This window comes from Eubalaena glacialis, chromosome 3 (genome assembly GCF_028564815.1).
Source record: "Eubalaena glacialis isolate mEubGla1 chromosome 3, mEubGla1.1.hap2.+ XY, whole genome shotgun sequence".
Classification (NCBI taxonomy): Eukaryota; Metazoa; Chordata; class Mammalia; order Artiodactyla; family Balaenidae; genus Eubalaena; species Eubalaena glacialis.
This window is the reverse complement of record NC_083718.1, coordinates 156,813,858-156,840,546: the sequence shown is the minus strand read 5'-3', so window position 1 is coordinate 156,840,546 and position 26,689 is coordinate 156,813,858. Positions and strand designations below refer to the sequence as shown.

The 26,689-nt window shown below is 47.0% G+C and overlaps 1 protein-coding gene across 1 annotated transcript; it reads left to right on the top strand.

Moving 5' to 3' along the window:
• Nucleotides 1–350: 350 nt before the first annotated feature.
• Nucleotides 351–26,489, top strand: RAD54L (RAD54 like). Its single transcript, XM_061184270.1, has 18 exons — nt 351–937; nt 1,017–1,103; nt 2,504–2,623; nt 7,329–7,389; nt 8,128–8,263; nt 8,708–8,777; nt 8,896–9,184; nt 9,412–9,536; nt 14,800–14,950; nt 18,407–18,533; nt 19,899–19,973; nt 20,123–20,253; nt 20,775–20,885; nt 21,046–21,169; nt 21,523–21,601; nt 21,914–22,093; nt 25,828–25,991; nt 26,088–26,489. Exons 1-18 carry the CDS (start codon nt 935–937, stop codon nt 26,296–26,298), a joined length of 2,244 nt encoding a protein of 747 aa, XP_061040253.1. The 5' UTR covers nt 351–934; the 3' UTR covers nt 26,299–26,489.
• Nucleotides 26,490–26,689: the final 200 nt, after the last annotated feature.

Below are 26,689 nucleotides of genomic sequence, written 5' to 3'. Positions count from 1 at the left end.
TCCCGCAAACGGCAGTGGACCGGAGCCGGAGTCCAGCCCGCGGGTGCAAACACCCTGCGGGCGCCGTCGCCCCGCCCACTTCGCCCAACGGCTCCCGCCACTGCAGGCCCCGCCCTACCTCTTAAGTCCCTCCTCCTCGCTCGTCCGTTTAGCCTACCCAGCTCCAGAGTCCAGGCCTCTCAGCGACCACAGCGCTAGGCCTGCCCCCGTCCTTGGGTCGCGAGCGCCGAAGTCATCGAACGCAGCCAATGGATGGTGCGGTGGCGGCACCGCGGGAGGTTCGATTGACCGGGCCTGGCGGGTCCCGGGAGTCCTGGCGGCTGTTAACGCGCGCTTTGGGAAGAGGAAGGTTGAGGCGGAGTGCTTGGGCTGAGGTTCAGCCTTGCTGCTCTTTCCAGCCTCGCCTGGGATTACCCTCCCAAGGCCGGGTCTTCTACTTGTCCTGCCTGGACCCCTGCTCGGCCTCCCTCAGTCCGGCATCCGCACTCCTTCTCCGGACTCGCCCTCCCCAGGCCTCGAATTTTCACCGTAGCCTCTCTCCTGGCCTGTGATTACCCTTTCCCCCCCGCAGCTACCCCCTGCCTTCACGTCCACCTGGGACCATTATCTCGACTCCACTCTACTCAGTCTGGCAGCCTACCTTGCCTCTTTGCCCCATCCCAGACCTCTACTCATTTCTGCTTGGGTATTTCCTTTTTTGCCTTCTCTTCCGCCTCGGCTGCCTCGGCTAACTGGAGACCGACACTTTCACAGTTTGGGCCCAAACCTCAGCCCCTGGCTGTATTCCCTCCATCCATGCTCCCTCTTTAATTAGCCCATGCTCTCAGTAATGTAGCAGCCCGCTCTTTACCAGGCTGGTTCTGCGTTCTCAGCTGTTGGGTGCCTTTGACCTTTGGCTGATGGGTACTTGACATTTTATGTTCCTGGGCCCAGAATGGTAAATATGGGCCTAGGGGAGGCTGTGGCTAGCCCTATGGCGGTGTCTAATGGGCTCACTTTCCGTCCTCTCCTTACAGAGGAGGAGCTTAGCTCCCAGTCAGCTGGCCAAGAGAAAACCGGAAGGCGGACCCTGTGATGAGGAAGACTGGCGGCCTGGAGCAGTGGTGAGCCCTCTGCCCTCAAGGGGATAGGGGAGGTGGGGGTGCAAGCTGTTGAGGCAGAAAGGAACCCTAGACCTGGTTTCTGGGGTTACATGGAGTGAACCCCGTCACCTCCAGAAGACTCTTTCAGTAAACTTCAGTGAGTGCTTACTATGTGTCAGGCATTGAACCACATAAATAAAATCTTTGTCCTCAAGGTGCTCATTAGAAGCTAATATGCCTCAATTTTCCTGGTTAGGAAGGGGCATTCCAAAGCAAAGAGCTGATTGGGTTGGGCCCTTTGGCTCCCTTGGAAAAAAAAGGGGGGGGGGTCCCCAACAGCAACTAGCAGCCCGCTCTTTTGCTCTTTGTCACCTGCCCAATGTCACAGAACAGTAGAGTGTACTGGGCCTACCTTAGAGTCTGAGCTCACTTGGGCCTAGATTGGAGGGGTAATGCCCCTCCAGTCCCTGCAAATACTCAAGGGCACTATGTTCGACTTTGGACTGGGCTCTGCCTTGGAGGCTTTCTGGGGCTGGCTGTGGGCAGGACCTATGTAACCAAAATCAGTAGGAAGATGTAGTATGTACTTCAGAGAGAGCAATTCAAGAAGCAATGTTTGGCCACTGGAACTTTGGAGGAAGAGATAGCTAAGGAACTTCTGAAAGGCAGTTTTGGGCGGGGTTAGTGAGTGAGTAAAAGCCTGTAGAGAGAGCGGAAGGGGCCTGGTGTTTCTGTTTCAGGTATGCCTTGTAGCTTCAAATACCTTGGCAATCTGGTACAAGTGGGTTCTTGCCTGATGGCTCAGTGGGGCTTACTCTGTAGTTGTACTGCTGGTGTGCAGGCGGCTCCTCTACCTGTGAGGGAGACACATTGGCTGCCCCTTGCCACTTACATGGGTCTCAGACTTGAACTTGGGGCAGTACTTGGTGCTGTCTGCTACTGGTTGCTCCAGAAAATGCTTTCAGTGCTGGTGTTCTCACTGCCATGGTGTGGATGGTTGAGAGTGGTCTCAGAGGCCTGGGAGTTGGGAGCAGCTGTACTCTTGCCCTCCATTGCTAAACTCAGGGAGGGAAGCAAAGGGTCACTCAGTATTCCTTGGGGCTTTTAGAGTGAAGATTTGCGGGCAGCATGACTCTGTGCTACTGATGGACTTGCCCTTCGCAGGCCCACTTCATTTACCTCTTCCAGTGCCCCTCAGATTAGGCAAGTTCTTTAACCTCATTAAGCTCCAGTTTTCTCACCTGTTAAATCAGGATATAAACGTGTATTTTAGGATTACTGTGAAGATGATACACGATAATATTGTACATGTGAAGAGTTTAGCACAGTGCCTGGCACTTAATAAGCATTTTAAATGTTAGTTGCCATTGTGGTGAACTCTGTATCTTCCAGACTTCACCTTCCCCAATTCTCTCTCCTAGACTCCTAAGAAACGGAAATCCAGCAGTGAGACCCAGAGCCAGGAGTGTTTCCTGTCTCCTTTTCGGAAACCTTTGACTCAACTAACGAATCGACCACCGTGTCTGGACAGCAGTCAACATGTAAGCCCTAACTGCAACCTGCCAATGTCTGTGTGTGCCCTGTTTTGTCTAGGGAGGCTCCCTCGGTTCTCACACAGTAGCCAGCAGATGCTTTAGTGGGGACTTTGGGCCTGCCCACAGCTCCTGGGGCCTGGAAAAGGCCTGACCTCTTTCCTTAGAGATTGTGTGCCTGACTTGGAATTCCCCTTGTTTATAGCTACTTGGGCACCAGATCTCAGGTGGTTCAGATTGCTGAGGACAAGAGGGTGCAGGAGAGTGAAGGCTATGGCAGGGTGTTGGAACCTGTCAGAGAACTGTCTCTGACTCTGCATATAGCTTCTAAGAAGTACCAGAGTCCTACAGCTTTCATGTGTATCCTCTAGTAAAATCAAAGGTAATCATCAAGTGGCAGGTTCTGTGCATTATCTCATGTAACTCTCATTTTTTAAGATGAGGAAGCTGAGTCTCAGAGAAGTTAAGTAATTTGCTCAAAGTTACAGAGTTGTCAGATCTGCCTAGCTCCATCCAAAGCTTTTTCCTCCAAACTTTCTGAGGGACAGAGTGACACTGAGCTCCAAAAACCCTTGGAATGTGATAAGAGTGATAAAAGTGTCTTCTGTTATTCCTAACAAACCCCTTTCAGCCACACCTGAATTTGCTAATGAGATGACTTTGTAAAGCACTTAACTTTGGGGCTGGTTGCCCGGGGAACCAAACTACCAATGGCCAATGTTTAATCGGTCCTACTCTTTACAAACCTAAAAGGTATGGGAGGGTTTGGAGAACTTCCTGGTTGGTGACTTGGTAAGCAGGAAGTCTGGAAGGGGCACACCCGAAACTCCCCTGGGACAGAAGCTCCTGTGTTCACCACCCTTCCAGACCTCCCTCTGTGTGTCTCTTCATCTGGCTATTCATTCATATCTTTTAATATACTTTGTGATAAATCAGTAATCTAGTAAGTAAACTGTATCTGAGTTCTGTGAGCCACCTAGCGAATTAATCGAACCCAAGGAGGGGGTTGTGGGAACATTTGATTTATAGCTTGTCGTCAGAAGCACAGGTAACCACCTGGAATTGAGATTTGCATCTGAGGCAGTGGGGAAGGCAGTCAACGTGGGACTGAACCCTTTAGGATCTGATGCTTTCTCCTGGAAGATAGTGTTGGAATTAAGCTGTAGGGCACCCACGCGGAGCCGAAGATTTGCTTCATGTATGGAAAACCCACATATCTGGTGTCAGAAGAAGTGTAGTATTGGGAGTAGAGGAGACACAGGATCGTGTTTTTCCTTTACAGGGACATTTTGAAGGAAAAATGGGAGTATGTTGATGGGAACGTGTAGTGGAGGTTAGTTATTTGTGCATTCAGCAAATGCTTAAAAACATTTTTACATAATATTTGATGAATATGAAAACATATATGTATAATGTATATAAAATATAAAACAAAATAAACACCTGTGAACCCACCATCCGGGACTAGAACATCATCAAATTCATAATCCCTTTTCTCATTCCCAGAGGTAGCCACTATCCTGAATTATATTCATCATCCCTTGCTTTTTGTGATAGTTTTACCATATATATATAATTCACTAAGTAATACATTGTTTAATCGTTTTCTTGAGCTTTAAAAAGTGGTGTGTAGTCCTCCGGGACTGTTTTCATTCGGGATTCATTTTATTGTCCTCTAGAACTATATGACATAAGTGCGGATGTGGTGGGAGTATGCAAACAGGGGGCCTAACAGTCTGGAGGCTGGTGGAGACCCGAATCTGAGGGACATGCTGATTAGGTTGAGTTCTGAAGGATGCGAGGAGTTTGCCAGGTGAAGAAAACAGGAAGTGTTCTAGATAGAGGGAACAGCCTGTTTGAAAGCTGTGGAGGAAGGGTCCCCAAAGGCAAAAATGCTTCAGGACCACAAAAGTCAGTGCAGCTCTGGAGATGAAGACTTTAGCCTTAGACACAATCAGTTTTAAGTCCTGTAGGATGTCTGGGTTTGCAGATGTGGGTGTGGTACCTAGGAGGGAGTTATGGAGTGGAAATAGGTTTGGGGTGATTGGCATAGAGTTTGTTTGACACCTACAAAGTGTATTGGAGTGTCCATGTGAATGTACAGTTAGAAGAGCTTAGGGCTGAGCCCTGAGGAACACTGACTTTTAAAGGGATTGGGTAGAGGAAGAAGAGTGCACTAGGGCACTGAGCATGAGGTCCCAGAAAGGCAAAATAGTGGGAGAGTGGTGTCATGGAAGTCAAAAGCAGAGAATATTTGAGAGGAAGGAGTGGCCAGCTTTGTCTGGTAAGATAGGGTAGAAACATACCCCTTGGAGTTAAGGTCTTGTAGGCCATTGGTGACCTTGGCCAGAATCACTTCAGAAGAGTGGAAGGGGCAGAAGATAGATAGGAGGAGTGAGAGATAAGGAAGGGGAGACAGACTACTCTTTCTAGAAGTTTGAAGGGGAGGAGATAAGAAGTCAAAGGACTTTTTGTTTTTGAGATAGGAGAGAGTTAAGCATGTTTTAAATGCTGGTGAGAAAGAGCTAGTAGAGAGGGAGAAGTTGAGACAACAGGAGAGATCAGGCAGACCTGATAGAGTGACTCTCTGTGGAAGAGGGAAGCTTTGACCTTGGGTGGGGGGAGGGATGTTCTTCTCCCTCTTCTATCATCAGAAGGAAAGGGTGGTATGAATTTTCAGTAACTAAATAAAGTGAGAGCATGCTTTCTCCTCTGCCTCTGTCAGAGTCTAGTGAGTACTACTACCAGACCAGATTCTTGGAGGCTGGCCATTGCAAGTCTTGCAGGCTCTGCCCTCAGACGTTTTTGGCCATGGGTCCTCACCTTCTTCCACAGTAGTTGCACGAGCCTGCACTTCTACCTGCAGAACTTGTGGCTCCTGGGTTTTACTGAAAGTCTTTTTAAATTTGGAGCATAAATTCTTGGCTACTTAGAGCTTCAATACTAGCCTCTTATATTGACAGTCTTGAAAATAATAGTTTCAGAATTAAAAGCAGAATTGACGCCAAGTTAGGAAAGAAATTAGAGTCCATTTCCTTCCTTTTCCTCTCCTTTGACTTAAAGGTAGCTTTTTGTTAGCATGTTCTATATATGAGTTTCTCATCATTGCTATGGTAATTAAACATAGTCAAAAGATTTTATTCAGCTGCAAAGAAATATGCAAATAAAGAATTTGGGCCTTTCTCCAACCCTGGGCTTGTCGTGTTATTTAGTGTGGTGATGAAGTTCAGTTCTCCACATTCCTTTTCTGTCTTCCAATAGATTGCCAAATATATTCATTACATTTTTCCTATTTAAAGTACATTGAGTTTCTAGAATTTAATTTATAATCTGTATAGAAGTGAGTCAGAATAAAAAGGTAAGAATTTCAGGGCAAGACAGGCTTGCTTTTTTCCCTATTAAAATACCTTATTGCTAGAAGGGAGTATTTTTCATTACTTCTTTTTCCACTAATGTATTCCACTAAGACTACCTTTAGGGTTTCTGCTCTTGTTTTTACCTTGCTCTCTTGGGTTCTAGCTCTTATTTTGTTGAGGTTTACAGGCTATTGTAATTCCCTGAGGGCTCAGGTGCATATAGATCAGAACTTTGATGGGAGTTTTCAGTTAGCTCAGGAGTTGGCATTGTGGACTCCCCTGCCTCCTCCTGCCCCAGCCCCGTAGCCCAGTGCTGATTCCAGGCCGAAGTGATGGCACAGAGACTTCCTGTCACCCTTGTCCCTTGCTTTTTCTTGGTGATTGGCTTCCCCTCTCTCTCATGTCCTCTTTCTCATGTTTTTCCCTCTCTTGTGCCTTCCCATGGCAGGAAGCTGCTGACTCTGGGCTGATCCACATGGCTATACTCAAACAGGTTGGATTAGGAAGCCATATTGCCCAGTAGTTACAAGTAAGGGCCTGGAATCAGGAAAGTCCTGCAAATGTCATGGCTGTGTGACTTGGGAAACGACTCAGCCTCAATTTGCTCCTCTGTAAAATGGGGATGCCAGTAATATATGGACCTCATAGGACTGTTAATGAGGATTAAATGGTAACATGAATGCGAGGGCTTAGCACTGCATCTGGCATACATTGTTAATCATCATTATTGTTGTCACTTTTGCTGTTGTTAACATTATTTTACTAATACTATCACTCCTTTTACTCCTGCCACCACTACTCTTTGAAGGGCTGTTTAGTTCCCAAGGAGGCTGATGTGAGAGTTGATATGGAAATTGGATGCAGTAGGCAGAACTGATATGACAAAAAAGGAAATGTGCGCTATGCTTGGAAAGATGTAACCCTGTAGGACAGTGGTTGAATCCAGACATTGGAGTTCTGTTAGTACTGGGATTGGTTGAGTTTGTGGTGCTTTCTTCTTAGGGCGCTGCAGCCTAGGGAATAGTTAGGTGTCCTTACTTGGCATGGTCTTTCATGAGCTAAAGGCTCTGAGCCTTGTGGTTGACCAAGGCTAGGTATTTGCTTTGGCACTCTCTTGTCCCTGGGGATTTGTGGAACGTTATGCAAAGCCTCAAAGGTAAAAACCATTGTACAAAACCTAATAATCTAATATGGAGCACATCTCCTTCTGTTCTAGATGCATCTGAATGAAACGTAATCAAAATACAATGCTCTGAATGTATTACGATGCTTAAACAGGCATTTTAGACTGCATTTGTAAAAATATTATCCCATAACATCTCCAATCAGTCCTGAATCCCTGTTTCTTCTCTTTTTAGGAAGCATTTATTCGAAGCATTTTGTCAAAGCCTTTCAAAATCCCCATTCCAAATTATCAAGGTAAAAATGGAGACTTTTCTATTTCTTAAATTAGTCACGTGTGAATATGCCTGAATAGATTAAAACCTCTGCTTTTGTAAGTACAAGCTTACCTTGGAATTAAAGATGCCAGTCCAGTGGTGACTATGTATGGGGTGACCTTCCTGGGGCCTGCGTGAAGTCTGTGTTTGACAGCTTCAGCAAAGGCTACCAAGACTAACTGCCCCTCATCTTCTTGGTGGGAATATGTCAGTGTTCAGGAAGCTCCTGGTGGGCCAGGGTGGCTGATGGACCCAGGCTACATTCAGTCCAAGTGAGTTCAGTAGCATTTCCTTTATGAGGTTGGCTCTGTCAGAGGCCTAGGTTCTATAGGGTTTCCCCCTGCCTTATGTAGGGCATAGAATTGTGCTAAAACTGGGGCCTGGGAGGGAGGAGGCGAACTCTCAAGACCTCTCAGTCTTGAAAAGCTCCTAGGGTTTCAGACCTTTCCAGGATTGATTTGTTGTAAGATGAACGAGACCTGGCCCCCCAGAAGTTTGTAGTTGAATGGGAGAAGTCATATGGGGAAAACTCTGATCTGAGGCAGACTGGGGTAATGGTCAGGCAGAGCTGCCCAAACTGCCTTTGGAGAGGTTTTTGGGAGAGGGGGTCATATGGAAAAAAAAAGGGGGAAAAGTTTATATGAAGGATAGGCATTTGAGCTGGGCCTGCTGGAGCTCCTCAGCTTAGAGGCTTAGGTGACAAATTGTTGGTTTCTAGGTCCTCTGGGCTCTCGGGCATTGGGCCTCAAAAGGGCTGGGGTCCGCCGGGCCCTCCATGACCCTCTGGAAGAAGGTGCCTTGGTTCTGTACGAGCCTCCCTCGCTGAGCGCCCACGACCAGCTGAAGCTTGACAAGTATGTGCACTGGTATTTCTTGAGCAGTTCTGGTCCTCTAAGTGCACAAACCTGGAGGGCAGAGGGCATTTTGGTGTGATTTCACCTTGGGACCTGCATATGTTTTCAGAGTGCTGTCATGACTACTGTACCATCCAGAGTGAGTAGGTGGGGAAGGAGTGTGCCTGGGGAAGAACATGTGGACATGTCCAGTTGGTGGGGTTTCCTCATCCATTCCTACCAGGCTCACTCAGGGGCACAGGGAGGGTTAAGGTGATGGTATAGGGAACCCATCTCCGTCTCCTAACTTTCTCACCCTGGAGAGGAATTTGCTATGGTTTGATTGCACCAGGCCAAGGAGGTCCTCTCTTAGGCAGCTGCCTCTGAATCAACAGGACACAACTTTCTGAGGGTGTGCCCTTGCCCGTGTCTGAACTCCGTGTTTTCTTTGTTGTGTTTTCTCAGGGAAAAACTCCCTGTCCATGTGGTCGTTGATCCTATTCTCAGTAAGGTCTTGAGGCCTCATCAGAGAGAGGTAAATGGGGGTGGGGGGGTGAGTTTGGGCTAGGGTAGGGGCTGCACCTGAGGGGCTGTCATCCCTGGGGCAGCAGCAGTGTGGATGCCAAAGTGGGCTGAGTGCTGTTATTCCCCAGGGAGTGAAGTTCCTGTGGGAGTGTGTCACCAGTCGGCGCATCCCTGGTAGCCATGGCTGCATCATGGCTGATGAGATGGGCCTGGGCAAGACGCTGCAATGCATCACATTGATGTGGACGCTTTTGCGCCAGAGTCCAGAATGCAAGCCAGAAATTGACAAGGCAGTGGTGGTGTCGCCCTCCAGCCTAGTGAAGAACTGGTACAATGAAGTTGGGAAATGGCTTGGAGGGAGGATCCAACCTCTAGCCATCGACGGAGGCTCTAAGGACGAGATAGACCAAAAGCTGGGTAGGAGCCTTAACAAACATGGCCGCACTTCTCCATACAACCTGCTCCTGTCTTAAGTGTATCCTCACTGATGGCCAGGGTTGAGGTCAGGGAGGGGGTGGCAGAAAGTAGAATTCCCGTGGAAAGAGTTGAAATAGTTATTTCCAGGCTAAATTAAAGAATCGTCAAACTGGCTTTTTCTTTATGATATTCTCAGATTTGTTCCCTTGACACCTTTTTTGTCGTAGAAGGATTTATGAACCAGCGTGGAGCCAGAGTGCCTTCTCCCATCCTCATCATTTCCTATGAGACTTTCCGCCTTCATGTCGGAGTCCTCCGGAGAGGGAGTGTTGGACTGGTCATATGTGATGAGGTACTTGACACTCAGCTGTCTGGGTGGTAGGAGAAAGTCTGTCGATGTCTTCTCACTGAGAACTGCCATCCAAGGGCTGTGCCGGTTACTGGGGGATGCAGAGGACAGAACATACTGCCTTGAAGGAGGCAAATGGGAGGGAGAGCCCGTGGTACCAATTTGCCGAAAGAGGGGTTAAGCAGAGCTTGGAATGCCAAGGAGAGTGAGGTGCTGTGGGCTGATTGGTTTTGTTGCCTCTAGACAGTTTTCCTAGACCAAAGGACTTTGAAGGGTGGGAGGGATTTGGATGGGTGGAGAGACATGGTACAGTGTTCAGGGGAACAGGTTCTAGGGTCAGAGAGATCTTTGTTCAAATCCTGGCTCTGCCACTTATCAGAGTAAGTGGTAAGTTACTTAACCACCCAAGCCTCTTTTTCTGTGTCAATAAAATGGGGTGATAACATCTGCCTAATGGGATTATTGTGAGGATTAAATGAAGGAAAGCTTTTATCACAGTGCCTGGTATGTCATAAGACCTTGGTACATGTCAGCTCAAGGTGTTTTTTTGTTTTTGTTTTGTTTTTTGTTGTTGTTGGTTTTTTAAAAATAATTCACCTTTAAAAATAATTAATTATTTTAAATTCTGTTTTATTTTTATTTTTTGGGTGCGCCACATGGCATGTGGGATCTAGTTCCCTGACCAGGGCTCGAACCCATGCCCACTGTAGTGGAAGCACAGAGTCTTAACCACTGGACCGCCAGGGAAGTCCCTTATTTATCTATCTCACACAGGGCCATTTATTGATTGATTGATTGATTGGCTGCGTAGGGTCTTCGTTGCTGTGTGTGGGCTTTCTCTAGCTGTGGTGAGTGGGGGCTACTCTTCGTTGCGGTGCGTGGGCTTCTCCTTGTGGTGGCTTCTCATTGAGCACAGGCTCTAGGCGCGCGGGCTTCAGTAGTTGCAGCACACAGGCTCAGTAGTTGTGGCTCGTGGGCTCTAGAGCGCAGGCTCAGTAGTTGTGGCTCATGGGCTTAGTTGCTCCGTGGCACGTGGGATCTTCCCGGACCAGGGCTCTAACCTGTGTCCTCTGCATCGCTGGGCAGATTCTTAACCACTGCGCCACCAGGGAAGTCCCTTAATTTATTATGTACGTATGTACTTATTTATTTAATTAATTAATTTTTTTGGTTGCAGCACGCAGGATCTTCGTTGAGGCATGTGGGATCTTTCGTTGTGGCGTGTGGGCTTCTCTCTAATTGTGGCGTGCGGGTTTTCTCTCCTCTAGTTGTGGCATGCAGGTTCCAGAGTGCGTGGGCTCTGTAGTTTGCGGCGCACAGGCTCTCTAGTTGAGGTGCATGAGCTCAGTAGTTGTGGTGTGCGGGCCTATTTGCCCTGCGGCTTTTGGGAACCTAGTTCCCCGACCAAGAATCCAACGCACGTCCCCTGCATTGGAAAGCGGATTCTTTACCACTGGACCACCAGGGCAGTCCCCTCAGCTTTGGTTTTTATTCTAGGTTGAGAGGACCCATGTGAACAGAAGCACGGAGATAGGAAAGTCCAGTGTGGATAGTCCATACACCTTGTGAGTCTGTGTTGACTCTCTGGGACTAAGGAAAATACAGCAGTTGTTACTCTCTGGCCTTTTCCAGCACTGTGCATGAAGGGTGGTAGGGATGCAACTACTTGGAAAGCAGTGAGGGTGGCTGGGAGCTTCCCAGTATAAAGAATTCCCCACGTCTTTAGGGGGCTTGGCTACCCTGAGCCTGCTGCCATTGTTTACATCTTGGGGAAAGTAAGGTCACTTTGCACACCCCTGGGACTTTAGTGTAGAGGTGGCTGAAAGACTTGGCCCCATCTGTCAACTGATTGGCAGGCTTGAATGTGCTCTGGGGACTATAGATTACCCTGTATCTGAGGGTCTTTTGGGAGAGGACAGAGAAGAAAAGCTTACTTTGGGGTACCATACTTGCTAGTAGTGAGCTGTTTCCCAGTTGAGCTCTTGTCCTTATGAAGAGTCTGGCATGTCTGCCAACTTCTGATACCCTGATGGGCCATTCCCTGGTAGGAGTAAGGGATTTAGCAGATTGAGATGGGGTATGCACGTGGCCACTGCCCAGGACCCTGGCATTTGCTTCATCACCATGGAGGGGGACTGTGCCAGGAGCCTGGTCTAGAGGCCAGGGCATTGGGGAAGGGAAGGGAAGGCAGGCTGTTGAGCCCTTGAGGACTGGGGGGCATCTAGATTTTCTTCTCCTCTATAGTGTTTCGTTTCTTCCTCATCCTCTCCTGTTTTCTGAGCTGACTGGCATGAGGGACCAGGCTGCCTCTTGCCACACTGCAGGGTCCTGGCCCTCCCTTCTGCTCTTCTACCTTTTATTTATTTATGTTTTTTTTCTTTTTTTCTACCTTTTATTTGTCAGCAGTGTGTTAATTGTCAGAGACCTGAGGAAGCCAAAGTCCTGAAAGATAGTCAGCCTACTCTAGGAGAAGTTTGTCCTGTTTGGATCTGGGAAAGAGAAGGTTCTGCCCCAGGCTTTCATGTTCCCAGCTTCCTTCCAGCTGATGCTTTTCTCTGGAACACAGAAATAATAACGTAATAATAGCATAATAACTGTACAAAATCTTGATCCACATTGTAATCTGAGTTAGACAGGGCAAGTCAGAACACTTGGGATCAGCGTTGGCTTTGCCACTTGTAAGCATGACTGCAGATGAGACTGCTCTGAGACTATAGAGTAGATAGCACATGGTCTACCTGAAAGGGACATGATACAGATCAAGAAAGAGGATATAGGGAAGCATTTTGTAAGGTGTATGAACAGGGGAGGGACTGACATCATCATCATCATCATCTCAGTTTTGGAGATGTGGAGACTGAAGCTCAGAGAAGTGCTGGGACTTGAATCCAGGTCTGAGATTTTAAGTCCTGGCTCTTTCTTCTCTCTTAATGCCTTGGTTGTAACCAAAGCTTGGTGTAGGGAGAAGCTTGGCTTGGTTATGGAAGGACTGCCCCTGTATGCCTCATCTGGACCCATGTATGTTCCTTTACAAGTGCTAGAACACAAAGCAAGTCAGATGCTGGGAAATGCATTAAAAACAAGAATCTACTTATGGGGCTCATGTTTCAGAGAGACAAGTGGTGGTATTTAATCTTGGTATCATTTTTTGCTTTTAAAAGGATAAGCTGAGAATTCTGCCAGAACAGAAGTTCAGCAGCAGCGTATAAATAAGAACTCTGACAACTTTTCATCTGGCCAAACATTTGATTTGCTGAGATGCCGGCATTTGGGTTTTAAATCCGTGGCCGATGGTGGCAGGAGCCGGGTCTGGAGCCAGGAAGGTCCCACAGGAGCTGGGGTTGGCTTTCCCTTTCACAGAGACCCACAGGGGTAGTGCATCAGTTCAGTTCATTAATTGAGTTATTAAGTACCTGTTACGTGTCAGGCCCTGGGGATCTCATGATTGCCAGCCGTCAGGGAGCTTCAGTTTAGAGGGATCCAATTGTTTAGAGGGATCCAATGGATGCCCATTTCCCCAGGGCCTTTTGGGTAATTTCTTCACAAGTTTCAAGTCTTATTTCCCTCTTCAGCTCAGAAGTCTTAGCCTTTTGTTTCAGGGCTGTTGCTTGGATCCTCCAGTCACTTTTAAGTTTATTTTCTTTGTTTAGGATGTCTTTAAAATTTTTTTTAAAAACAGATATAATTGACATATAATGTTTTCATTTTAGGTATACAACATCCAGTCATTTTTTTTTAAAATTAAAATTCTATGGGTGTCTGTCTGATTCTTCAATAGCAATGTTGCTTATTCATTCATTCTTCAGCAAGCATTCACTAAGCAGTGTTCTGTGTGGGGCTCTGTCCTGTGCACTGTTACAAAGGCAAATCTGACGTGGCCTCTGCCTTTAAAAGTTCCTGCCTTGGTGAGGAGATAAAGTACAATCGAATGTGATTAGTATATATAGCAGTAGATGAGAGGCAGAGTAATATAGTGCCCTGACTTCAGAATCTCACACACCTGAGTTCAAATCTCAGTTCTGCTACTTGATACCAGCATGATTTTGGATAACTGTTCACCTCTCTGAACCTCATTTTCTCTAAAAGGGTATTGTAATTTCCTCTCATCTGATTGTTATCTGGGTTTTAGAAGAGAATATAGGTAAAGTGCTTAGTATAGTGCCTGGCACATTAAAAGGATTTAGTGCACAGCTGTTATGTACAGAGTGCCATAAGAGCCAGAGGTGAGAGACCCCAACAGCCTGGGGTCATTGAGGAAGGCTTTGCATAGGAGGTGACATCTGAGGAATTTGCCTGTGGAAGCGAATTGTGGGCAGAGGAATGGCATGGGCAATGAGACCTAAGGAGATCCAGCATTAGGAGTGGTGAGTTATAGTTTCCTGGACTGTGACAAGCTGTGGAGAGTGTCAAAGAAGTCAGCTGGGTCCTTACTGAGAAGTACTAAGCTAACGAGCTTGGACTTGATCCCACAGATGGGAGAGTCAGTGGAAGGTCTGTGTTTAATTGCACTGTGAAAGGCTGGCTTATTTGTTCATTCTTTCACTGGTGGTTGTGTTTTGTGTGCCCTGCCCAGTGTGGGGCTGAAAGGGGCTGTGGGTAGAAAAGGCGCAGGCCTGACCTTGCCCGTGTGATTCTTGGGGAGAGAGGAAAGTTGATAGGGTCCTTTACCGTTTTGTTGAAAAAGGCTTAAAAGAGAGAAGTAACAGGTGTGTATTGGGGTGGGTGATATAAGGATTGGGGAAGAGATGCAAAGAGAGGCAGAGAGAGGCTCTTTCTTTAGATTTCTGAGCTGGCTGGATTCTGTGGAAAGAGGAGAGGAGGAGCCTGGACCAAGTCCCCTTAGCAGTGATAGCTGGGAGACTAATACAGAAGGCATCTGGCTCAGGAGGTTCTGGGATGGTTGGGCTAGTGCAGAGGGAGGATTCCCTGAAAGCACGGGTCTCTAACATGTCTGAATGATCTCTGAAGAGGATAGGCAGGCTACTATGGCTCTGGAGGTTGGGGCAGGGAAGAGGAGGGGAAGAAATAGAGAATCCATGCTTTATGGATATAGCATTGGTCTAGAAGCTGATGGTCTGTCTCTTGAGCCTGGCATTTCTCCCCAAGAGAGTGGGTAAACTCTCGCTTTTGCTGCCCCCTGCCCAGTTCCCAAGGCCTCAGGACCTGTAATGCTCATGATTCCTCTTTGCCTGTCTATACAAGATTTTGCTACTGTTAGGGAGGCCACATTGTGCCCATGCCTAAGTGAGAATTAATTTCCTTGCAGGGACACAGGCTCAAGAACTCTGAGAATCAGACTTACCAGGCCCTGGACAGCTTGAACACCAGCCGACGGGTCCTCATCTCTGGGACTCCCATCCAGAATGATCTCCTTGAGTATTTCAGCTTGGTACATTTTGTTAATTCGGGAATCCTGGGTAAGAATCTTGGCCTTGTCTGATATACTGGAGAGGAGCCTTGCCTTAGCCTTGGGATTGTAACGCTAGCTGAGGAGAGAGAGGAGAGACCACTAGTTATATGTGGGTCACTAGGCAGTCTTCTAGGAAGACTTCTCATGTCAAGGAGTAGCAAAGCCATTGGGAGACCTTGGCTCTGCTGAGCAACTCAGCAAGGCCCACTCTGGTCTTTTTTTCCACTGCAGAGGTGGCAGGGGCTACGCAGGGCATTGTCTCTATGAGCTGGGGATGGAACTACTATCCCCAGGCATTTTTGCTCATCACATCCTAGCTGCCTCTCAAGAGCTTTGGCCTCAGAGCAGACTCTGTATTGGGCAGTTTTGTTTTGTTTTTAACCCTTTTTTAGTGTGCAACTTAGTGTCATTAAGTACGTTCACATTGTTGTGCAACCATCACCACCAACCATCTCCAGAACTTTTTTCATCTTGCAAAAGTGAAACTCTACCCATTAAGCAGCAATTCCCCATTTCCCACTCCCCCCAGCCCCTGGCAACCATAGCTTGGGCAATTCTTACACATAGATATCTGTGGAAGGGTTTATTAGTGCCCATTTTTGAACTTTAAAGAATCATATAGCATATTTTCCTTTGCATCTGGATTCTTTTGTTCAATATTATGTGTATGAGATTCATGCATGTTGTTGCCTATAGCAGTAGTTTGTTTTTCACTTTAGTATACTATTCCATTTTATGAATATATCAGAATTTATTGGTTCTACTGTTGATAGACAATTGAATTGTTTCCAGTTTTTTATTATTTTGAATAATGATCCTGTGAACGTTCTTGTACATTTTTGTACCTGAGCATAGTATGCGTTCCTCTGTCATAAGAGTGGAATTGCTGGGTCATATGTTATGCATGTGTTTAACCCTAGTAGATACTCCAGTTTTCCAGAGTGATTGTACCGGCAGTATATGAAAATTCCAGTGTCTCTACATCAGGGGCCAGCAAATTTTTTCTTAAAAGGGTAGATAGTGGGCTTCCCTGGCGGTCCAGTGGTTAAGACTCTGTGCTCCCAATGCAGAGGGCATAGGTTTGATCCTTGCTCGGGGAACTAAGATCCCGCATGCTGCACAGTGTGGCCAAAAAAAAAAGGCTAGATAGTTATTTTAGGCTCGTAGGCCATACTGTCTCTGTCACAGCTACTCAGCTCTGCTATTGCACTATGAAAGCAGCCATAAAATGTAAATGAATGAGCATGGATGTGTTCTAATAAAACTATTTATAGAAACAGGTGGCTGGCCCACGGTTATAGTTTGCTGGCCTCTGCTTTATAGCATCACCAATATTTATCTTTAGAACACATTTTAAAAAAAATTTTAGTCATTCTGGGTGGGTGTTTAGTGATATTTCATTGCATTTATTTAATGTTGAATAAAACTCAAACGCCTTTGGGCCTTCCCTGGTGGTCCAGTGTTTAAGACTCTGCGCTCGCAGTGCAGGGGGCCTGGGTTCGATCCTTGGTCAGGGAACTAGATCCCACATGTGTACAGCAGCTAAGAGTCCACATGCCGCAACTAAAGATCCTGCACGTGGCAATGAAGATCCTGCGTGCCACAGCTAAGATCTGGCGCAGCCAAATAAATAAATAATATTTAAAAAAAAAAAAAAAGATTGTTTAAAAAAAAAAGTTGAACACCTTTTAATATGTTCATTGGCCGTTTGGAGATCCTCTTTTGTGAGGTACCTGACCTTTTACATTCCTGGCCAAAACAAAACCCTATACTCATTAAACAGTTGCTCCCTATCCTCACTTACCCCAACCCCTATCAACTACCAATCTGCTTTCTGTCTCTATGGACTTGCCTGTTCTGAATATTTCCTATAAATGGAATCATATAATATGGGACCTTTTGTGTTTGGCTTCTTATACTTAGCATAATGTTTTGAAGGTTCATCCATACTGTAGCATGTATCAGTACAGCTCTTCCTCAACTTATGATGGTGTTCTGTGCCGCTAAACCCATTGTAAGTTGAAAATATTTTAAGTCAAAAATGCATTTAAGGGAGTTCCCTGGTGGTCCAGTGGTTAAGACTCCACGCTTCTACTGCAGGGGTGCAGGTTTGATCCCTGGTCGGGGAACTAAGATCCTGCATGCCATGTGGCACAGCACCCCAACCAAAAAAAAATCATAAAATAAAGTGGTATGTGGCATGTAAAATAATTATACACCTTTAAGGAAAAAAAGCATTTAATGTCAAACATCATAACTTAGCCTAGCCTACCTGAAATGTGCTCAGAACACTTAAATTAGCCTACAGTTGGGTAAAAGCATTTCACACAAAGCCTATTTTATAAAAAGTGCTGAATATCTCATGTAATTTATTGAATACTATACTGTAAGTGAAAGACACAGAATGATTGTATGGGCATAGAATGGTTATAAGTATATCGGTTGTTAACCCTCATGATCACGTGGCTGACTGGGAGCTGTGGCTCGCTGTTGCTGCCCAATATCATCGAGAGAGTATGGTATTTCATATTGCTAGCTTGGGAAAAGATCAAAATTAAAAATTTGAAGTATAGGGCTTCCCTGGTGGCGCAGTGGTTGAGAGTCTGCCTGCCAATGCAGGGGACACGGGTTCGAGCCCTGGTCTGGGAAGATCCCACATGCCGCAGAGCAGCTGGGCCCATGAGCCACAGTTACTGAGCCTGCGCGTCTGGAGCCTGTGCTCCGCAACAAGTGAGGCCGCGGTGGTGAGAGGCCCGTGCGCCGTGATGAAGAGTGGCCCCCGCTTGCCACAACTAGAGAAAGCCCACGCACAGAAACAAGGACCCAACACAGCCATAAATAAATAAATTAATTAATTAATTAATTAAAAAAATTTGAAGTATAGTTTCTACTGAATACATATTGCTTCCACACAATCATAAAGTCGAAAATTCATAAGTCAAACCATCATAATAAGTTGAGGACTGTCTTTTTTTGTTTGTTTTTTGGTTTTTTTTGTTGTTTTGGCTGCGCTGCATGGCATGTGGGATCTTAGTTCCCCGACCTGTGCCCTCTGCAGTGGAAGCGTGGAGTCTTAACCACTGGACCACCAGGGAAGTCCCAGTTGAGGACTGTCTTGTACTTCATTGTACATGCTATTTCATCTCTTAAAAGCAGTATATAGGTGGGCTATTAAAAAAAAAAAAAAAATCCAGTCTGACAATTGGATTATTTGGTCCATTTACATTTAATGTAATTAGTTATATATTTGGGTTTTGATCTACTTGCTATCTTATTATTTGGCCTTTCAAGTCTTTTCTGCTTTGGTAGCTCTCTGATCCATTCAAACAGAAATTGCCTATAATTTGTTCAGCTTTGTTGTTCTCAATAGAATGTTGGTCTGTGACAAAGTAGTCTGCTGTTACTGGCAGTGGGAAAGTCATTACTTTTCTATATTCTTTAATGCCTTTTCTCCTATGCTTAGGAACTGCCCAGGAGTTCAAGAAGCATTTTGAATTGCCAATTTTGAAGGGTCGAGATGCAGCTGCCAGTGAGGAAGATAGGCATCTAGGAGAGGAGCGACTGCGGGAGCTCATCAGCATTGTGAATAGGTAATGGGGGGGTGGGCTAGACAGTAGTACCTCCCTTTGGGTCCCCCCACATTAGGTCATCAGAATTGCCTCCTTAGCCATCCAAAGCCAATCCTTTGTGGCCTTGGCCTTGAGGTCTGGGATTCCCCTAAGAGAGTGGGATTGTGCCCTGACAGTAGTCACTGAATAAATGAAGGGGTCTTGCAGGCTGATTCCTTGCTTTCTCCCTGACCTTGGGCCCTGTGGTCTGGTTTGGTGCCGCTTAGCATCCTGCTGAGGAAGCTTTTTTCTGTTGCTAGACTTCCTGAGCAAAATATCCCTTGGAGCATTGTTAGTACTTCAGAAGTTTCCTCTCAGTCAGTCTCACACCTAAAGCATCAGGCGTCCCTTCCCACGTCCCATAGCTTTCTGTGACAGGTAGTAGATCTGAAGGATGGGTATGGTTCCCAGGCTGACAAGGCTCTCTCCAGGGGGGCCACATAGCTCAGGTGGCAGGTACATTCTGGAGTCCTCTGTTGTAGTTATGTATACTTGATGATCTGCTTCCTGAAGAGTCTTGCTTTTGCCAACAGGCACCCCCCTCCCTGGTTAAGATGGCAGGAAGGAGAGTCAGTGTGCTCTTAGGAGCTGCTGCTTAGGTGCCTGATCCTGTCCTTCCTGGTCTGCCAGGTAGTATGGGCATACTTTCATTGAACCTTGGGCCGTGTGGCAGCAGGCATTTGGGCAAACGCAAGCAGAAACTCCCGTAAGGGCTCAGTGGTTTACAGCTTACTTCCCCTGTCAGAGCACCAGGCTTAGTAGGAGACCTCTGCCTTCTCTTGAAAGGCAGCTGACCTTTTTTTTTTTTTTTCTTTTAATTTTTATTTATTTATTTATTTATTTTATTTTTGGCTGTGTTGGGTCTTCGTTTCTGTGCAAGGGCTTTCTCTAGTTGCGGCGAGCGGGGGCCACTCTTCATCGCGGTGCGCGGGCCTCTCACTATCGCGGCCTCTCTTGTTGCGGAGCACAGGCTCCAGATGCGCAGGCTCAGTAGTTGTGGCTCACAGGCCTAGTTGCTCCGCGGCACGTGGGATCTTCCCAGACCAGGGCTCGAACCCGTGTCCCCTGCATTGGCAGGCAGATTCTCAACCACTGCGCCACCAGGGAAGCCCCAGCTGACCTTTTGAAGGGGAAGAGAGAGTTGTCTGTCTGAGCTAGACTGTTTGAAAGGGTCTCTGTTCCCGTGACTGAGACCCTGGTATAGATATCTTTGCCATAGGGCTGATGGGTTTCTGACATTTGATACTACAAAAGAAAATCAGTCTTGGTCCTTTGGGTGGTAGCTTTTATTCTGGTATTAGCGTGGCAGTTTTATCAGCCCCTTGTCTTTTTATCTTGTTCTCCCAGGTGCCTGATACGGAGGACATCTGATATCCTTTCCAAATATCTGCCTGTGAAGATCGAGCAGGTGGTTTGTTGTAGGTACTGAACTCAACTGAGGGGTGTGGAGTGAGTGGGTAAAAGCTCAGTCCCTGAGGTATGGCTGGGCTCTCAGTGTGTCCTTGGAGGGCAGAAGTGTGGTCCAGCATTTCCTGCTGACCCAGCTCCTTTTTTTTTTTTTTCTTTTTCAGGCTGACACCCCTTCAGACTGAATTATACAAGAGGTTTTTGAGACAGGCCAAGCCAGCAGAAGAGTTGCGTGAGGGCAACATGAGTGTGTCATCCCTTTCTTCCATCACTTCACTAAAGAAACTATGTAATCGTGAGTTGGATCCGTGCGCTGGGGTCCTCTGTGAGAGTGAGCAAGGAAGGTAGTTCAACCACCTTCACTAAAACTTGTCCATAGTCCTCACAGAGGCCACATGTAATTCCGTGCCTCCACAAGGCATGAGCTCATGTATTGTATACTCTAAACCAGACCCTTTGCTTTGGAAAATTTAGCTTATCCTTTGCCTGACCCATGCTTGATGCTTGGAATATATAGGACTGTGCGTGAGAGTGTGTGCACACACACATATGCATAAAAAATATTGGACAGGGGGAAAAATAACAAACTTTGCCCTGTCTGGTATAGCTCGCCTCTTGTTGGGAGAACACAGAACACACTAGTGAGCAAAATTGTCCATTCATGATCCCAGGTGGCACTGACTACACACTGGGATTTGGAAACAAGCAAATCTGGTGGTGAGGAAGGTCTGGGTAGGCTTCTAGAGGGCGTTCTAACGAGCATTGAAGTGGAAACTTCTGAAAGCAATGTAGCTGGCATTTTGGAGTTTTTTTCAGATCCAGCTCTAATCTATGACAAGTGTGTGGAGGAAGAGGATGGCTTTGAAGGTACCTTGGACGTATTTCCCCCTGGTTATAGCTCCAAGGCTCTAGAGCCTCAGCTGTCAGGTGAGTCCTTTCCTACCAGTCTTTGGGCTCCTCTGGGAAGAGGGGTGGGAGGTTGTCTCTTTGTGCTAGATCTGTTCTGTCTCATGGCAGGATATCATGAGTAAGAATCCTGGGCCATTGGGATGGCCCATTGGGTGCTGATGGTTGTTGATCTCCCCAGGTAAGATGCTGGTCCTTGATTACATTCTGGCCGTGACCCGAAGTTGCAGCAGTGACAAAGTAGTGCTGGTGTCCAATTACACTCAGACATTGGACCTCTTTGAGAAACTCTGCCGGGCCCGAAGGTAGGGAAGAGCTGTCAAAGGGGTACCTCTCCTACTGTACCCCTAGGAAAAGTAGGTGTTCTGATTGGTGGGTATGGACCAAGATGTGGGAGCAGGAGGGACTTTCCAGAAGATGTCTGTTTCCTTATTGCTGCAATGGCCATAACTCCATCTCCAAGCAGAATAGTCCTTTGTCCTTCTGGTACTCCACAGGACAGTCCTAGCCCTTAGCTCCCTGCCACTCCCTTTGGGAGTTCAGGGTTTCAGGCTGTATATGAACAGCCTTCAAGCATGGTTGGTTCAGTCCCTTCAGTAGCTCTGGCTCCAAGGGGACTCTGCTTCCTTCTTGATTTGATCTTTGGATTCCCCTTCAGGTACTTATATGTTCGCTTGGATGGCACAATGTCCATTAAGAAGCGAGCCAAGGTTGTGGAGCGCTTCAACAATCCGTCCGTAAGTGCACAGCTCCTGTCCCCACACCACTAATGCAATAACATCAGAACTAAGGGTTGACAGAGAATCTACAAAGGGGCTCTGCTTTAGGTCTCTCTTGACTTTTTTTTTTTCTGATGGGTGTGGTAGGGTTAGGCTGATTGGTTGCTGATGGCTGTACTGGGAACTGACCTTGTGGGCTGGTAAATTGGCTGGTAGGTAGGCAAACTGGTGGTCCTCACAATTGGTCTGCACATGAGAGAACAGTTGGCTGGGCTGAGCAAGATTCTTAGTTTGGGCTGTAAGTGGTTCTTTTTCTCCTTCTCTTTCCAGAGTCCTGACTTTGTCTTCATGCTGAGCAGCAAAGCTGGGGGCTGTGGCCTCAATCTGATTGGGGCTAACCGACTGGTCATGTTTGATCCTGACTGGAACCCAGCCAATGATGAACAAGCCATGGCCCGGGTCTGGCGTGATGGTCAAAAGAAGACCTGCTATATCTATCGCCTGCTCTCTGTAAGGATGGTGATAATGGTCAGCGTAGGTGTGGGTCATGGAATAAGACTTTCAGGACCACCTTGGTTTGTTTCTCATTGCCTCTCTTTGGCCCCTCTGCCCGTAACAGTGGCCAGGCTATGGGCTTAGCCTGGAGCTCTTTATTCTTCTTTTCTTTCCCTCTCTCACCACCCTGTTCCTCAGATCCTTCTTACTATGCCCTCTGGATGCCTGTGCAGTAGTTAACAAACTCCCCTGTGGCCTCATCCTTTTCACAGGACACTTGCTTTCTCTTAACACCTGATTTCTTCTGTACCACTTGCCTTGTAGTCTTCTCATACTCCATGTCCCACGGGGCTAAGAAGTGGTATTGGCATTCTCCAAGTTCTCAGTGATCAGTCAGACCATCCATCCTATAGTACCTCTTTTGAAGCTCAGGTTGTCTTGACTACCCTCTTTTCTTCCTTGCTACAGTCATCTACCTTCTGCTGTTTACCTAATTCATCAATAACTTTGGACACCAGTTCAGTCTTCATTTCTTCCCCAAATCCAGCTATCATCCTGGCTGACTTCAAGGACCTGCAATTTTCCAGCACTCTGGCCTTCACGTTTCCTTGACTTCATCTCTAATGACCTCCTTAACTCCCCCCCTTTTTTTTTTTAATTTTATTTTTTATTTATTTATTTTTGGCGGCCTTGGGTCTTTGTTGCTGCACGCGGGCTTTCTCTAGTTGTGTCGAGCGGGGGCTACTCTTCGTTGCGTTGCGCTGCGCGGGCTTCTTATTGCAGTGGCTTCTCTTGTTGCGGAGCACAAGCTCTAGGTGCGTGGGCTTCAGTAGTTGTGGCACGCGGGCTCAGTAGTTGTGGCTCCCAGGCTCTAGAGCACAGGCTCAGTAATTGTGGCGCACAGGCTTAGTTGTTCCACAGCATGTGGGATCTTCCTGGACCAAGGCTCGAACCCGTGTCCCCTGCATTGGCAGGCAGATTCCCAACCACTGCACCACCAGGGAAGTCCCTTTTTTTAAAAAAAATAATAAATTTATTTATTTATTTTTGGCTGCATTGCGTCTTCGTTGTTGGGTCTTCATTGCTGCTCATGGGCTTTCTCTAGTTGCTGTGAGGGGGGCCTGCTCTTCGTTGTGGTACACAGGCTTCTCATTGCGGTGGCTTCTCTTGTTTCGGAGCTCAGCTCTAGGCATGCGGACTCAGTAGTTGTGGCTCGCGAGCTCTAGAGCTCAGGCTCAGTAGTTGTAGCGCACGGGCTTAGTTGCTCCGTGGCGTGTGGGATCTTCCCGGACCAGGGCTCAAACCCGTGTCCCCTGCATTGGCAGGCGGATTCTTAACCACTGCGCCACCAGGGAAGTCCTCCCCCTCATTTTTTTACTCGCGTTATTCCCAAGGCCACAGTATGGAACTTGTAACAGTACCAAAACTACACAGTACCCAGAACTTTAATACCTATCATTCTACTCTCATTTCCTGTCCTTCCAGCTTTCTCATACCTCCTATATCTGTTTCAACCTCATGTCCCTAGTTAACCCCGCCCCAGCTCCTCCAAGTCTGGCTTCCCTTTCTATTCAGCCTGATCCTCATTGTGCATCCTTTCAGCCACTCTTCCCCTAATACCTACTCCATGTGGATCCTTATAGCTGTTCTCAGCTTCAGCTTCTGCGCCAGATACAGCTTGCATTTACAGATTGGCACTACCACAGATTCATTCTCCATTTTGAGCAGGGCCATATCTCATTTCCTTCACCAGCTACTTCAAGCCTTCACCACTTTCCTCAAGCTTCCTACCTGGCCCTGTCTTTCCTTCTTTCTGGAGAGACTTTGTCTTCTACTTCACAGAGAAAATGTAGGCTACCAAGCTTGAATTCTCTTGCCTAACTTCCTCTCTTCTGTCAGTCTTTACACCTGCTCTTCCCTTCCATTCTCAAGGGAAAATCATTTCCTTCCTCTCTGTTCGAGGCTTATCATTCCAGCTCTGCTGTAGACCCCTTTCCTATCCTTTCCTTTCTTAGTTGATCAGTTTCTCCTTTATTCCCCTGAAGTCTGTAAACGTTGTCAAGTAGCTCTCACCTTAAAAACAAGTTTCTCAACCCTCTGTCCTATTGCAGTGACTACCTTGGGTTACTTTTCATTCATTCACTGTCAGATTTTTCCAAAGCCTACAGATTTACTTCATCTCATCTCCTATTCACTCATCTCACCAGTTATGCCACTGAACCTGCTTTCGATGTATTGGCTTCCTAATTGCTAAAACAAGAGACTCTTGATTTTTCTTCTTTGTATATCTGACACTGTTGGCTACAAATCTTAAAATTCTTTTCTCTTTGGAAACTCCACTCTGGTTTTCCTACCGCTGTGATTATATGCACTCATTATATTGACAAGTCTCTAAGTAACTTTTTAGCCCAGATCTCTTACCTGAGTTCTAGACCCATATTTCCATCACCTACTGTGTATTTCTACTTAAATGTCTTATGAGTATCCCCTTCTGAATTTTGTCATTTAATGGCTCTGTTATCCACCCAACCCAAATCTGGGTATCATCCTACTGGACCATTCTCTGTCTCCTAACCAGATTCTAATTATACCATTGATTTTACCTTCTCAAAATTCCTTAATCTAACCTTCCTCTCCATCCCATACTAAAATCACAGTCATCTGACTTCCTAATTCTTTACCTTTGGTCTTATCATAACCCATTCTTCACAACTACTTCCGGAATGAGCTTTCCAAAAATTCTAATTTTGCTTTTCACTTCCAAGACAAGGCCAAGCTCTTTAGCCTGGCATCCAAGTTTCTCCAGTATGGGGCTTTCTCAGTCCCAGCTCTTACGTACTATACTCCTACCATCCTCTAGACAGGCCAAACTCCTCACAGTCCTCTAGTAGGCCAGGCTTATTGATTTTGTTCTTATACGTGGAATGCCTTCTCTTTCCTTGTAAACCATCTATTCAGTTTTCAAGATTCAGCTCAAGGATAATCCTTACTTTCAAGCTTTTCAACATTATTCCATTCCACCATCCCTCTTGTGGGTCCCTGGGTATCCTATACAGATTTCTATCATTGTACCAAGTATATGTCTCTCTCTCCCCCAGTAGTCTATGAGTTTAAGAATAGGGATATTTGATTCTTTTTTGTATCCTGGCATTAGCACAGGGCCTGGCATAGGATACCCAAATGACATTTACTGGAGTGAGATTTGGACTTGGTGTGGAGATCTGCTGTTGCAGACAAACCTCAGCCCACCCTGAAGAAATTTAGTGAGGCCCTGGAATCCTCCATCGGTACAGATAATATCCTGGGTGGGCAGACATGCACAAGTCATATTCCCAAAAGATAGACTGGGAAAATGGGCTTAGATCAGGGGTCCCCAACCCTTGGGCCGGGGACTGGAACTGGTCCACGGCCTGTTAGGAACTGGGCCGCACAGCAGGAGGTGAGCAGCAAGCGAGCAAAGCTTCATCTGGGGCTCCCCATTGCTCGTGTTACCACCTGAGCCATTCCCCACCCCCACCCCCCACCCATCACCAGTCTGTATAAAAATTGTCTTCCACAAAACCACCGGTCCCTGGTGCCAAAAAGGTTGCAGACCGCTGGCTTAGATGAACAGAGGTATTGCTGCAAGACTCTTCTCATTCATCTCCCCTTCTCTTGGGTGGCTATAGTTTCAACCCCTGGGTTTTCCTGCCCCCTATGTTTGGAGGTGACTTAGCCCTGGCCTCCACCCCTACCCCCACCCCCACCAGGCAGGAACCATTGAGGAGAAGATCTTTCAGCGTCAGAGCCACAAGAAGGCACTGAGCAGCTGTGTGGTGGATGAGGAGCAGGATGTGGAGCGGCACTTCTCTCTAGGCGAGTTGAAGGAGCTGTTTACCCTGGATGAGGCTAGCCTCAGTGACACACATGACAGGTGGGTGGAGTGCCCCTGCTGGCCATTACCTCTGAACACCCTACACAGCATGGAGATGGGATCTACAGTAACCACAGCTCTGTCTTCTTCCCGCAGGTTGCGCTGCCGCCGCTGTGTCAACAACCACCAGGTCTGGCCACCCCCTGATGGTTCTGACTGCACCTCAGACCTGGCTCAATGGAACCATAGCACTGATAAGCGGGGGCTTAAGGATGAGGTACTCCAGGCTGCCTGGGATGCTGCTTCCACTGCCATCACCTTCGTCTTCCACCAGCATTCCCATGAGGAGCAGCGGGGCCTCCACTGATAACCAGCTGGTCTGGTGTGTAGCTGTTAGAGGAAGGAGTTGGGGAAAGGGGGCTCCCCGCCCCATAGGGCACTGTTGAATTTTGTTCTCTGAGAGAAAAATCATCAAGAAGGGCTGCATGATGTTTGCCCAAAATTTATTTTATAAGAAAAACTTTTTTGGTTAAAAAAAAGAAAGGAATAAAGGTATGAAAGGGACTGAGGCCTGGGAGCAGCATGGTGAGCCCAGTAGAGGAGAGGCCTGGTAGTGGGCACTCCTACACTTCACTAAAGCCTGGGTAACTGCTTGAGGAGGGAAAGCAGGAACCCCGGGGCAGGGAAGGGGGTGGGGGCTGTCCTCAGTGATTAATGACCACTGTGACCTCCTGGCCCCGGGTACTGAGTAAGGAGCC